The sequence below is a fragment of the Abramis brama genome (assembly GCF_963993115.1).
Source record: "Abramis brama genome assembly, chromosome: 2".
NCBI lineage: Eukaryota > Metazoa > Chordata > Actinopteri > Cypriniformes > Leuciscidae > Abramis > Abramis brama.
Window position 1 is genome coordinate 15,722,477 of NC_139964.1, and position 12,527 is coordinate 15,735,003.

A 12,527-nucleotide genomic window follows, 5' to 3' on the forward strand; every position below is an offset into this window, starting at 1 on the left:
CGTGAGTGGAGCTGAGGAGCCTGGCTATCTGAAATCACCTAGCTCGACGTGATCGAGTTAGCTGATGATGTAAAGCCAATTAAACGTTCCTATTTTTGCCCTTCGAAATATTATAATAGTTAAAATACATGGCTACAAGTGAGACTGTGTATTACTTCGAGAGTGTTTGTGTATGACAGTGATTTATGTGCATACATGTCCGTCACTCTTTCATGGTCCTTCAGCGCGGCATCGCTCAAGTTCGTAGAGAGCTTATTCAGTCCATTTTAAATTCTGATGTTGGCCGTCTCTCAAATGGGTTATGGTTTAACCGTTAAACCATAGATATATTGCCTTTGAAGTGCAAGTAAATGCGCTAGAAAATCCGCGCTCATTCATGTGCATTTATTGCACGGACGGAGAAAGCGCCGACGCCTGCATGATTTCATCTGACGGTAACTTACATAAGCATATTATAATCCATCTGTTCCATGGGAGCAGAACGAACGAGCATTTATTGACGTTTTAAATTTGAAAACCCCAAAAAGCAACGAAATTGTCAGACATCCATCAGTGCATGTTCACAGAGGAAAACAACTGAAATACAGCGCTGGTTGTTCTCTCGAACGATAACGACGGAATCCAAAGACGTGGGCTTTGTAACGTTACCCAAGTATTAAATTGTATGAAATAATAATCCCGAAAAAAAGCACAAACACTGCAGAGATGGCAAGTTCAGCAGCTAACATTGCTGAGGTGAAGTGACGGCTAGTAACAGCAGACAAACGGCTAGCACTGACAGCGGCAATCCATCTGTCACTCAAGTGGCTTGGCCACACCCTTAAATTTAAATATTAATCAACTAAACGGACGAGTTATAAAATAATTCACCCCCCTCACAGTTGTTATGAAGGGCAAAATTAGCTGTATAGACCAAATCCACATACAGACACCAGGCTTTAAACACGTTTTTTTCTGCTGTAAAATTTGGCATTTTAACATGGGGGAGATACAGATTTGACTCACTTCTGACAACAGCCTCAAGCGGCCAGTCAACGAATTGCAGTTTAACTCACTTCCGTGTTGGTTTCAAGAGAGAGACGGGGAGGTTGCCGCTTGGAGTCACTGAGCCACAAGAATGCAAGAGCAACAGTTAGAAGCATCTCAATTCTTTTTTATTTTTCCACATATTGTGCTTGCAATTTGGCCTATAATATCCAAGGAAAACATGTCTAGTAATTGTGCAGTTAATTCTCATACTGTATTTTCAGTTTTGGAATATTTATCCTCTCCCCAAATTTGTCACTAATAAAACACAATAAAAATTATTTAAAGAAAAGGCTTATATTTACCTTTTAATCTACCTTGTAAATATATTTTTTTATTAAAAAGGTTACAATTACAACAACAATTCAAGTGTAATCTTTCTTTGTAAAAACTAAAGTATACATTTTATCATACATATTTCAAAGTTAAGGATTTGATTGATTATTTGATTACTTTATTTTTGACAAAACATACTATATTTAACATGAGCAAATATTGGCAAACAAAAGCTTATTTGAGGTGGCAGATATTTTACAGTAAAAATGTATAATCTATCCAAAACTAATCAACAAAATGTTGTCTTTCATATGTCTGTAACATAGGTCTTTAATTTTTATTATAAGAAATATAAATGTTAATTTGCAGTTTAATACGTTGCTTATACAAATACATTTTATTTCAACATATTTCAGTCGATTTTTACTCAGTATAGCAATACAGTTTGCTAAAACCGAAACATTCATTCACAAACAGAAACGCCTGACTGTAACGTTGTTTTTATAAAATATTAGGGCATATAAATGTTAATTTTCAGTTTAATACGTTGCTTATACAAATAGCCTACATTTTATTTCAACATATTTCTGTCGATTTTTACTCAACTCAGTATAGCAATACAGTTTGCTAAAACATCATCATTCATTCACACAGAGACGCAATTTAAATTTAAACTGTCTTTTTGCGAGCTGTGATAAACAGTGTGCATCTCTGCGGCTGCCGTTCATTCATTCACAGAAACGCGATTAACTTGAGAAGGAAAAAAAAACTTACTACATATTTGGATCCTCTCTCCTGCAATACCCGCACTCTGAGGTAGATTTTCCATTATTATTATTCCTCACCGCGCTGCCAGATGGTGTAAACACGTAGGCTACAATGATATGATTAAACTTGTGTTTTCTCGAGCTGATATGGGGGGCGTTCACAGGTTTGCTTGGATTGCCTCAGTTTTTGCTTGAATAGCACGCGCTCTCCGTGGGTGGAGTCACATTACATTTGAATTAGCTCTAATGAGCTCGACTGGAATCGCTCTCTTTTAATACAGATTTCACAAGATGAGAATATTTGTTTTTTATATAAATTACCTCATTTAAAAGAATAGAATTCAAGCTTCATGCCTGTGTGTCTGTATGCCTGTTTGACTGAGTATTCGCTGAGTTACAGTTCATTTTCGGACGCGTTTCAGAATGGTCTTCACTGACAGAGAGAAGGCAGAACTCGCATCACGTTTATTTTTCTTTATTTGGCAAAAAGCACAACACTTTGTTTTTATTGTGAGTATACACAAAAATAATACACATTTAACAGAATCGATTGATGTATGAAACTTGCTTGTAATATCAAAGTCCACAGAGCAAAATTAATTTCTTTTGAACTGAACTGAAAAAAAGCGAGCTGGTATCGCCGGTGATACCGTCGACCCCAGGGGGTTAAGTTGGTGATGGTTAAGTTGGTACTGGTTAAGTTAGTACTGGTTAAGCTGGTGCTAGTTATGTTGGTACTGGTTAAGTTGTTTTTCTCACCTCACTGCAGCATCAGGCTGATGGACTCTTATATCATCATATTGACATTCATTCTCCTCTGCTCTCTTCGTTTCTGTCTTTCTGTGATGTTGGACAGTTGCGTACAGAATATCCTCAGTATCTCTGGATTCAGGAGTTTTTCCTCTGATTTTTTTGGGTTTCACACTGGCGTACAGAGAATCATTGGCTGAATCTTGTTCAGAAAGAGGCTTGTCATGGACTGAAATGCTCTGTGACACGCAAGAATAGAGATCATTTTGAAATACAAGAAGATTTGTAATTATTATTAAGACATGTAAATCAGTTTGATCTGAAGATTCTCAGTCTAGAGGAACTGAGTTTTCCTCAAACTTTTCAGATCAAGTATCAGGTTAGATCAAATCAATGTAGTGATGTAAAATACAGGTATATTTCATTGATTCACACATGGAGTGAAGAAGAATAGGGCAGAATGAGTAAATGAAGTGACATGTTCATTCATCACAGTATATGCAAATTATTATGCAATTAGACCAACCTATATTGAAAAAGTAAATATAAAAGTATTCCATTAAACCATGGAAAAATTAGTTAAATGTTTTCTTCAGTTTAATTTATGATTTATTTTTTTTTTTCTGGATTGTGTTGATAAAGTCTTTGATAATGTTAGTTTCTCATCAGTTCGTACAGTCACAGTCTGAGACACAGATAACGGCTGATCGACTGATTTTCTGCTTCTGTAAAGTCGTGTTGTGTTTGGATGATTTACCTCTTTCACTGTGTGATCTTCAGCTTTAACACTCCTTTGTTTCTTCCTGTTATAATCACAGACATTAACAGACATTGGACGAATGTATTAAATTAAGAGAGAATATGAATGCTGTAAAGATTACTAATAATCAAATACAAATTAGCCATTTTCTTCTACATTAGACCAAAAGTGAACTTATACAATCACTGCAGTTTTTTTAAATTAAACTCACAGTATAAACAGGATGATGATGAAGATGATGATGAAGACTAATCCTCCAGATGCCGCTGTGATCACAATCACATTCCCACCAGCAACATGATGAACTGAAAGAGGAAGATCATCATGATTAACTCTCCAAACTGATGAATGATGTGAAGATACAGGAGTGTGTTAATAAAAGCTTCACCTTTAACAGTGACAGTTACAGCGTCTGATCTCTGAGATCCATGTTGATTGTGAGCCTGACAGTAGAAGCGTCCACTCTGTAGTGCACTGAAACTCTGTCCAGATCCAACAGCTGAGGTTTCATTCTCCTTAAACCAGCTGACGTTCAGAGCAGGAGGGTTTGAGTCACTGATGCAGTTCAGAGTCACTGAATCTCCCTCCACTATTACACCAGATCCACTCATCAACACTGAGACGCTCCTGGGAGGATCTAAAACAGACAAAAAAACAAAAAAACATTAACAATCAAATTAAAATGTTCTAGGAAAGGCTGCAGTTGGTTATTATTGGACAATTTCAGCAAACATCACGGTTTAATTTTTCACTGTTTAATGCTCAAAGTTAAAGAAAAAGTTTAAGCAAAAAAGTTAACAAGGAAAAACTATTAAGACTAGAATTTGAGAGGCTTGAAACCTTTGAAATACAGACAAATGTTTTACCAAGTTCTGGATTAAGTTTGAGAAAAATTCTCACAAAACATTTTTTTTCTGCAATTATTATTATTTATTTTTTTACTTTCCTAATTTACAATGAATGCATATAGTAAAACCGCAAAAACTGAGAGGAAAAAAATACGTTACATTTGTTTAGATATTTTTTATATATAACTACAAGTCAATGTGCGATACAAAACAGGACCACATGGAGATGCCAAAAGACAACTTGGGGTAGCGGGGCAATACTTCCACACATGCTAGCATGAAGAAACTTAAGCCTTGTCCACACGGACACAGGTATTTTTATAACCGTGACTTTTTTTACGCAGTTTGGCCGTTCGTCCACACGGAAACGCAGTATCAGGTCACTGAAACCGAACATTTTTGAAAACCCCTGCCATGGTGAGGATTTTCAGTAACGCCGATTGCAGTGTTGTCGTGTAGACAGTAAAACCGGGGTTTTTGCTTCTGATTCAGGCTTCTGATTGGCCAACATGGCTTTACGATCGCCGCCTGCTGGTGTGACATGCTCTTGACAGCGCGTGATAGCGTGTTTTTGTGTTTTCATGTAGGCGGAGATTTCTTTTAAACCGAGCATGTGTGGACGGGATTTTTTTTTAAACGCAGAAGGAAAAACTCCGGTTATAAAAATACCTGTGTCCGTGTGGACTAGGCCTTAGGGTAACACTCTTGTGTTGTCCGTTCGGACCAGTATATGCTTGTCTTGCAGCAACAGCAGAAACCGGCGGAGAGCAAGGAATACTGTGAGCAACTTGAGACAATTGATCTGCCACTGGAGTCGAGTTTGCTCTTTCCCAATTGACCTGAAGCTCCAGATGGCTGAGGTGTCTGAGCACCAGGTCCCTGTGTTCGCACAACTGATCTCGCGAGTGGGCCAAGATGCGAACACTCACCTCCCGTAACAGGGAAAGGGCGGCCTCCGCGACCTTCGTAAAGACGCCGGGTGACAGGGAGGACTCTGTACTGGTATGCCCATCCCTTGAACTCAAATTGATATTGATATTGAGAATTGAGACATTAAAGTACACGTCCTTCAGGTCAATTGTTATGAACAAATCTTAAAGGCAAACACATTCGAAAAGGTGTTTCTGTATTATCATTTTGATCAGAAGCTTGTGAAGGGCCGATTCAAAACCACAACTCTTCCTGGGAACAGTGAAGTCGGGGCTGTTAAACCCTGACCTCACATCGGCTGGAGGGACCGGCTCGATCACGTCCTTCGCCAGGAGGACTGCGATCTCCACATGCAGAACAAGGGGCCTCTATGTCCACTGAGGTTAGACGTATGCACTGGCCGAACTGAATCTCATAGTCAAATCTGAACATCCCAATGAGCCAGCGTGACGGGCGCTAGCCAGGCTCCCAGCGACTGAACCAGCAGGACCAATGGGACCACAGACGTACCCGTGGTGGGGCAGCGAGGTGGAGGACAGGGACCCGTCCCGGAGTGGGGTCTGAGTGTGCAGTGCATCACTTACCTGGCTCCACAGTTTGGCAGGGGTGCGTGAGAAGGCATAGCATACAGCTTGATAACTGAGATACTGGTTATGATTTATGGGGATTGAAAAAGGTGGCTGTGTACACACACTGCCGACACATTTATGTTCAAACACTATGTAAAAGTGAATTTTGCATTATAGGGGCCCTTTAAAAACCTTGTTAAAAATCTTAATAGCGGAGGTTGTCTGTGATCTTAATTCCGTGCATATCGGCCATGTCTGTGATTTGTAAAGTGAAAATTCCCCCGCAAATGACCTACCATATTTACATATTTCACCGAACACCAAGGTCCTGTGATAGTATTAGTCCCGTGCGAATCGGCATCTCTGTGATTTGGCGGGGTCGTTTATAATTTTTTTCAAGGTTTTTGTTTCCTGTGCGAAACAAATTTCTAAATCACACGAGGTCCCCAAATAATAATAATCCAGTGTGAATAGGGCTTAAGATATTATTGTTATAAATGTATAATGGCAAGTGTCCCACGGGTGTCGGGGAGGGGCAGTCTTAAAAATAGTGGTTAAAACATTTTTATAAATCATAAATTCAGAAATGTATTGTTTGTAATGTGTGAAAAGTATTGATATTAAAAAGAGAAAGTCAATCTGTTCTCACACATGACATTGAGCTGAACAGCAGGAGAGATGTGAGTGTGTCCGTCTACAGCACAGCTATATCTGCCTGAATCCTCTCTTCTGACTGACTGCAGCAGGAGTTCATTGTTTCTGTCTCTTCTCTCAGTTAATGGCTGTGAGTTTCTGTACCAGATGAATGTTGCTCTGTCAGTCAGAGCGCAGCTGCTTTTACATCTCAGAGTGACTGAATCGCCCTCTGTCACTCTCTCAGGAGACTCCACCTGAAGATCTGAACACAACACACACATTATATCTAGTGCTGCTGTCATACACTGATTATTATTCAACATAATGCACAGAAGAAGAGATAAACCTCATCAAAGTCACCTGTGACAGTAAGAGTCACTCCTGGATAACCAAACCATTTAATTTCTTTATCAGTGATGAATCTGAAATAGTACTTGTGTTCATCCTTCAGTGTCACATGACTCAGTCTGACGGTGCAGTTCTTCTTTTTATCTCCCAGATACTGAAGCCTCTGACTGTATTCAGGGTCCTCAGACAGATCTACTAGATGATCTACATGTGTTTTGCTCCAGAACACTTTCTTGATCTTATATCCAGTAGGGTATTTATAAGTGCATCTCATTATCACTGTTGAGTCCTTTAGTGCACAGATGTGTGATCGACTGTAACTCACACCCCAGTCAGCACTAGAAACCCCTGAAACACAGAATTCATCAAACTGTAAATGTTGTTTTATCTGTTATATTGAGAGATTTATTCTGCTTCAGCTTCACGTCTTCATGTCGGTCCGGCCGGAGAATATCATCTCTGCAGGAGAAGAGAAAAACCCTGAAGCAGATCCAGCCTTGACAACATTCTCCACACCTTCCTCTTCCTCTTCCTCCTCGTTCAGCACCTCTTTCACACACTCTTCCTCCTCTTATACTCTTCCTCCTCTTATAGTCATACTCTTCCTCCTCTTATACTCACACTCTTCCTCCTCTCCCTCTTATATTGTTTCCATCCATTGTTGTTCTCAACATTCAATGCAACATTTTGAGTCAATTTAGGCACTTTAAACTGTCTTGTATTTTGTACAGTTGGTTTCATCATTAGAAATAAGTGTGAACAATTTTGAGTCGTTGTGTGTAAACGATGACAACTGTGTTGTAGTTGTGTTTAACTTTAGCCTGCCTGTGTTTAGCGTTTTGAAACATAAGTGCATCACAGTGAGAAATGTGTTTTAATGAGTGAGAATGTGTTTAGTGTTTTGCAAAAAGAGTGCATGAGATTTGCAAACAGTGTTTTAACTTCCTGAACTTGTTTAATGTTTTACAGAAAGAGTGATTTATTCAACAAATTGGTTTAGGTTATTGAGAATTTGGTTCAGAGAAGTGGGTTTAGTGTTTTAGCAATTCAGAAAAACTGTAAATCCTGGAATATGACTAAATCAATATTTAACATATATACATTCACTTCCGAGAACAAGAGCAAAAGATATTCACGATCTAGTGCTAGAGCAGGGCTGCGAACTGTCACACATTCAGCCTGAGACTCTAATCGACACGTTTCACACACTCTCACACCACACACACATTTTCTCACGCAGAGAAAACTCGCACTGACACTGACCAGAGGTGTATAGTCCAGGGGTCAGAAAGTAGAAGTCCTGCCATGTGTTTATTCCACCCATGAACTCAGCAGCTGATTTCACTAATTAGTTCTCTCTCCTGCTGAATTAGCAAATCCAGGTGATTGGAACAAAATTACGGTGGCCTAGAGAGCTCAACACGCTGCAAATGAAGAAAACACATGCAAATAGAAAAACACCCGCAAATTAAGAAAACATCTTCATCAGTTTCACAACACATGTGTGCTCCAAATACTCACAACACAAGAGCGTACAACGTGTTCTTATCATCATCCTCTTCCTCCTCTAACTCATACTCTTCCTCCTCTTATACTCACACTCTTCCTCCTCTAACTCACGCTCTTCCTCCTCTAACTCACGCTCTTCCTCCTCTTATACTCACGCTCTTCCTCCTCTTATACACACACTCTTCCTCCTCTAACTCACGCTCTTCCTCCTCACGCTCTTCCTCCTCTTATACTCACGCTCTTCCTCCTCTTATACCCACACTCTTCCTCCTCTTATACCCACGCTCTTCCTCCTCTTATACTCACGCTTTTCCTCCTCTTATACCCACGCTCTTCCTCCTCTTATACCCACACTCTTCCTCCTCTTATACTCACACTCTTCATCCTCTAACTCACGCTCTTCCTCCTCTTATACTCACGCTCTTCCTCCTCTTATACTCATACTCTTCCTCCTCTAACTCATACTCTTCCTCCTCTTATACTCATACTCTTCCTCTTCTTATACTCATACTCTTCCTCCTCTCATACTCACACTCTTCCTCCTCTTATACTCATACTCTTCCTCCAACTCACACTCTTCCTCCTCTTATACTCATACTATTCCTCCTCTAACTCACACTCTTCCTCCTCTTACACAAATACACTTCCTCCTCTAACTCACACTCTTCCTCCTCTTATACTCATAATCTTCCTCCTCTTATACTCATAATCTTCCTCCTCTTATACTCACACTCTTCCTCCTCTAACTCACACTCTTCCTCCTCTTATACTCATACTCTTCCTCCTCCTCTTATACTCATACTCTTCCTCCTCTTATACTCATACTCTTCCTCCTCTGACTCACACTCTTCCTCCTCTTACACTCATACTCTTCCTCTTACACAAATACTCTTCCTCCTCTAACTCACACTCTTCCTCCTCTTATACTAATACAGTATTAGTATAAGAGGAGGAAGAGTGTGACTATTAGGGCTGGGCGATTTAAATCGCGATATTGTTATGCGCATCTCGTCAGTAAAGCCGGTTCCTTGATTAGTAGTAAATCACCATCACCTGCTTTCAGATGGAGCGGCATTTACTACAAAGAGCCGTAGTTAACTGATAAGCTGAGCCATATCGCATTAATATCGCGGACGTATCGCCAGCGATATTTAATGTGATATGGCTCAGCTTGTCAGTTAACTACGGCTCTTTGTACACAGCAAAAACTCAGTGTTAAATTAACACTCCTGGGAGTGTATGAGTCCACACTCAAGAGTGTTTAAGTTAATGAGATAATTAAGTGATTAATTTAGTGATGATTGGACATTATTGAAGACACCTGATGTTAACAAGCAGAATCACTGAAGGAGAAAATCTCAAATTGTAAGTTACCATTATGGCGATGATTGTTTGCTTTAGTTGGACTCTTGACCCATATATTATTAACTTTAGATTTTGTTTGTCTGAAGTATCTGAATTATAACTGCCAGTTGAACAAAGAAAAAAAAAAGTGATTTGATGGTGTTGGTTATATTATGACAATCATCATTTGAACTTGATCACTGAACTCATTAAAATCCTTCTTTCTGACTTCGATTTATGTTTACTCTTCCTCCTCTCATACTCACACTCTTCCTCCTCTTATACTCATACTCTTCCTCCAACTCACACTCTTCCTCCTCTTATACTCATACTATTCCTCCTCTAACTCACACTCTTCCTCCTCTTACACAAATACACTTCCTCCTCTAACTCACACTCTTCCTCCTCTTATACTCATAATCTTCCTCCTCTTATACTCATAATCTTCCTCCTCTTATACTCACACTCTTCCTCCTCTAACTCACACTCTTCCTCCTCTTATACTCATACTCTTCCTCCTCCTCTTATACTCATACTCTTCCTCCTCTTATACTCATACTCTTCCTCCTCTGACTCACACTCTTCCTCCTCTTACACTCATACTCTTCCTCTTACACAAATACTCTTCCTCCTCTAACTCACACTCTTCCTCCTCTTATACTAATACAGTATTAGTATAAGAGGAGGAAGAGTGTGACTATTAGGGCTGGGCGATTTAAATCGCGATATTGTTATGCGCATCTCGTCAGTAAAGCCGGTTCCTTGATTAGTAGTAAATCACCATCACCTGCTTTCAGATGGAGCGGCATTTACTACAAAGAGCCGTAGTTAACTGATAAGCTGAGCCATATCGCATTAATATCGCGGACGTATCGCCAGCGATATTTAATGTGATATGGCTCAGCTTGTCAGTTAACTACGGCTCTTTGTACACAGCAAAAACTCAGTGTTAAATTAACACTCCTGGGAGTGTATGAGTCCACACTCAAGAGTGTTTAAGTTAATGAGATAATTAAGTGATTAATTTAGTGATGATTGGACATTATTGAAGACACCTGATGTTAACAAGCAGAATCACTGAAGGAGAAAATCTCAAATTGTAAGTTACCATTATGGCGATGATTGTTTGCTTTAGTTGGACTCTTGACCCATATATTATTAACTTTAGATTTTGTTTGTCTGAAGTATCTGAATTATAACTGCCAGTTGAACAAAGAAAAAAAAAAGTGATTTGATGGTGTTGGTTATATTATGACAATCATCATTTGAACTTGATCACTGAACTCATTAAAATCCTTCTTTCTGACTTCGATTTATGTTGTTGGTTACAGCATAACTGTTAATCTGCATAAATGCCAGAATTTTTGATATAATATAAAGGATTTCTTAAAAGTTGTTTAAAAAAAAAATCATTCTTTTAGGCACACACAGATGTCAAGATTCAGTCTATGCATCTCAACAATGGTGACGAGCAGAATATTCAATTAGGAAAAGTAAATTACATAGACAATTCAGATCATAATTTATTCATACCGCAATGCATGATGGGAGCCATTAATGAGTTGTGATTGGTGGCAGCCACTGCAACATGCTTTATTATTGTCACCATTGTTGAGATTCACAGGCTGATTATTGATGTCTGTGTTTTAAATGAATTTATTTGAACGTCTTTTGATCAGCACAATGTTTATTATATATTTTGAATTATAAGTAAAGTACTTATAATCATAGGCTGAAGAATCACAAACCTGCTGCTAACAAGTTAAACCAAACTATCTCAATAAGTTTCATTTTTCAGATCACAGCATGACTATGTCAACACATAACCAACACTATCAGATCACATTTTACTTTGTTCATTTAACTGTTATAAATTAATAACAGCAGACAAACAACAGTAAATATTAAAATAAACATATAATGGTCAAGAGCCCAACTAAAGCAAACACCCATCACCTTAATGGTAACTTACAATTTGTGATTTTCTCCTTCAGTGATTCTGCTTGTTAACATCAGGTGTCTTCAATAATGCTCAATCATCACTAAATTAATCACTTAATTATCTCATTAACTTTAACACTCTTGAGTGTTAATTTAACACTCATATTTTAACACTTTACACTCTTGAATGTGGACTCATATACACTCCCAGCCCCAGGAGTGTTAATTTAACACCGCTCCATCTGAAAGCAGGTGATGGTGATTTACTACTAATCAAGGGAACCGGCTTTACTGACGAGATACGCATAACAATATCGTGCGATATATCGCCCAGCCCTAGTGACTATAAGAGGAGGAAGAGTGTGAGTATAAGAGGAGGAAGAGTATTAATAATACTCTTCCTCCTCTTATACTCACACTCTTCCTCCTCTAACTCACACTCTTCCTCCTCTTAAAATCATACTCTTCCTCCTCTTATACTCACACTCTTCCTCCTCTAACTCACACTTCCTCCTCTTATACTCATACTCTTCCTCTTCTTATACTCACACTCTTCCTCCTCTCCCTCTTATATTGTTTCCATCCATTGTTGTTCTCAACATTCAATGCAACATTTTGAGTCAATTTAGGCACTTTAAACTGTCTTGTATTTTGTACAGTTGGTTTCATCATTAGAAATAAGTGTGAACAATTTTGAGTCGTTGTGTGTAAACGATGACAACTGTGTTGTAGTTGTGTTTAACTTTAGCCTGCCTGTGTTTAGCGTTTTGAAACATAAGTGCATCACAGTGAGAAATGTGTTTTAATGAGTGAGAATGTGTTT

At 38.8% G+C, this 12,527-nt stretch overlaps 1 protein-coding gene across 1 annotated transcript in view; it reads right to left on the bottom strand.

Moving 5' to 3' along the window:
• Positions 1-3,448: 3,448 nt before the first annotated feature.
• LOC311077773 (B-cell receptor CD22-like) overlaps positions 3,449-12,527 on the bottom strand; it is a 251,511-nt gene continuing 242,432 nt past the window's right edge. Inside the window, exon 5 of the mRNA XM_084106392.1 lies at positions 3,449-3,884. Within this exon, the coding sequence (XP_083962518.1) occupies positions 3,787-3,884 (98 nt within the window). The 3' untranslated portion in view covers positions 3,449-3,786. The remainder of the gene's footprint in view (positions 3,885-12,527) is intronic.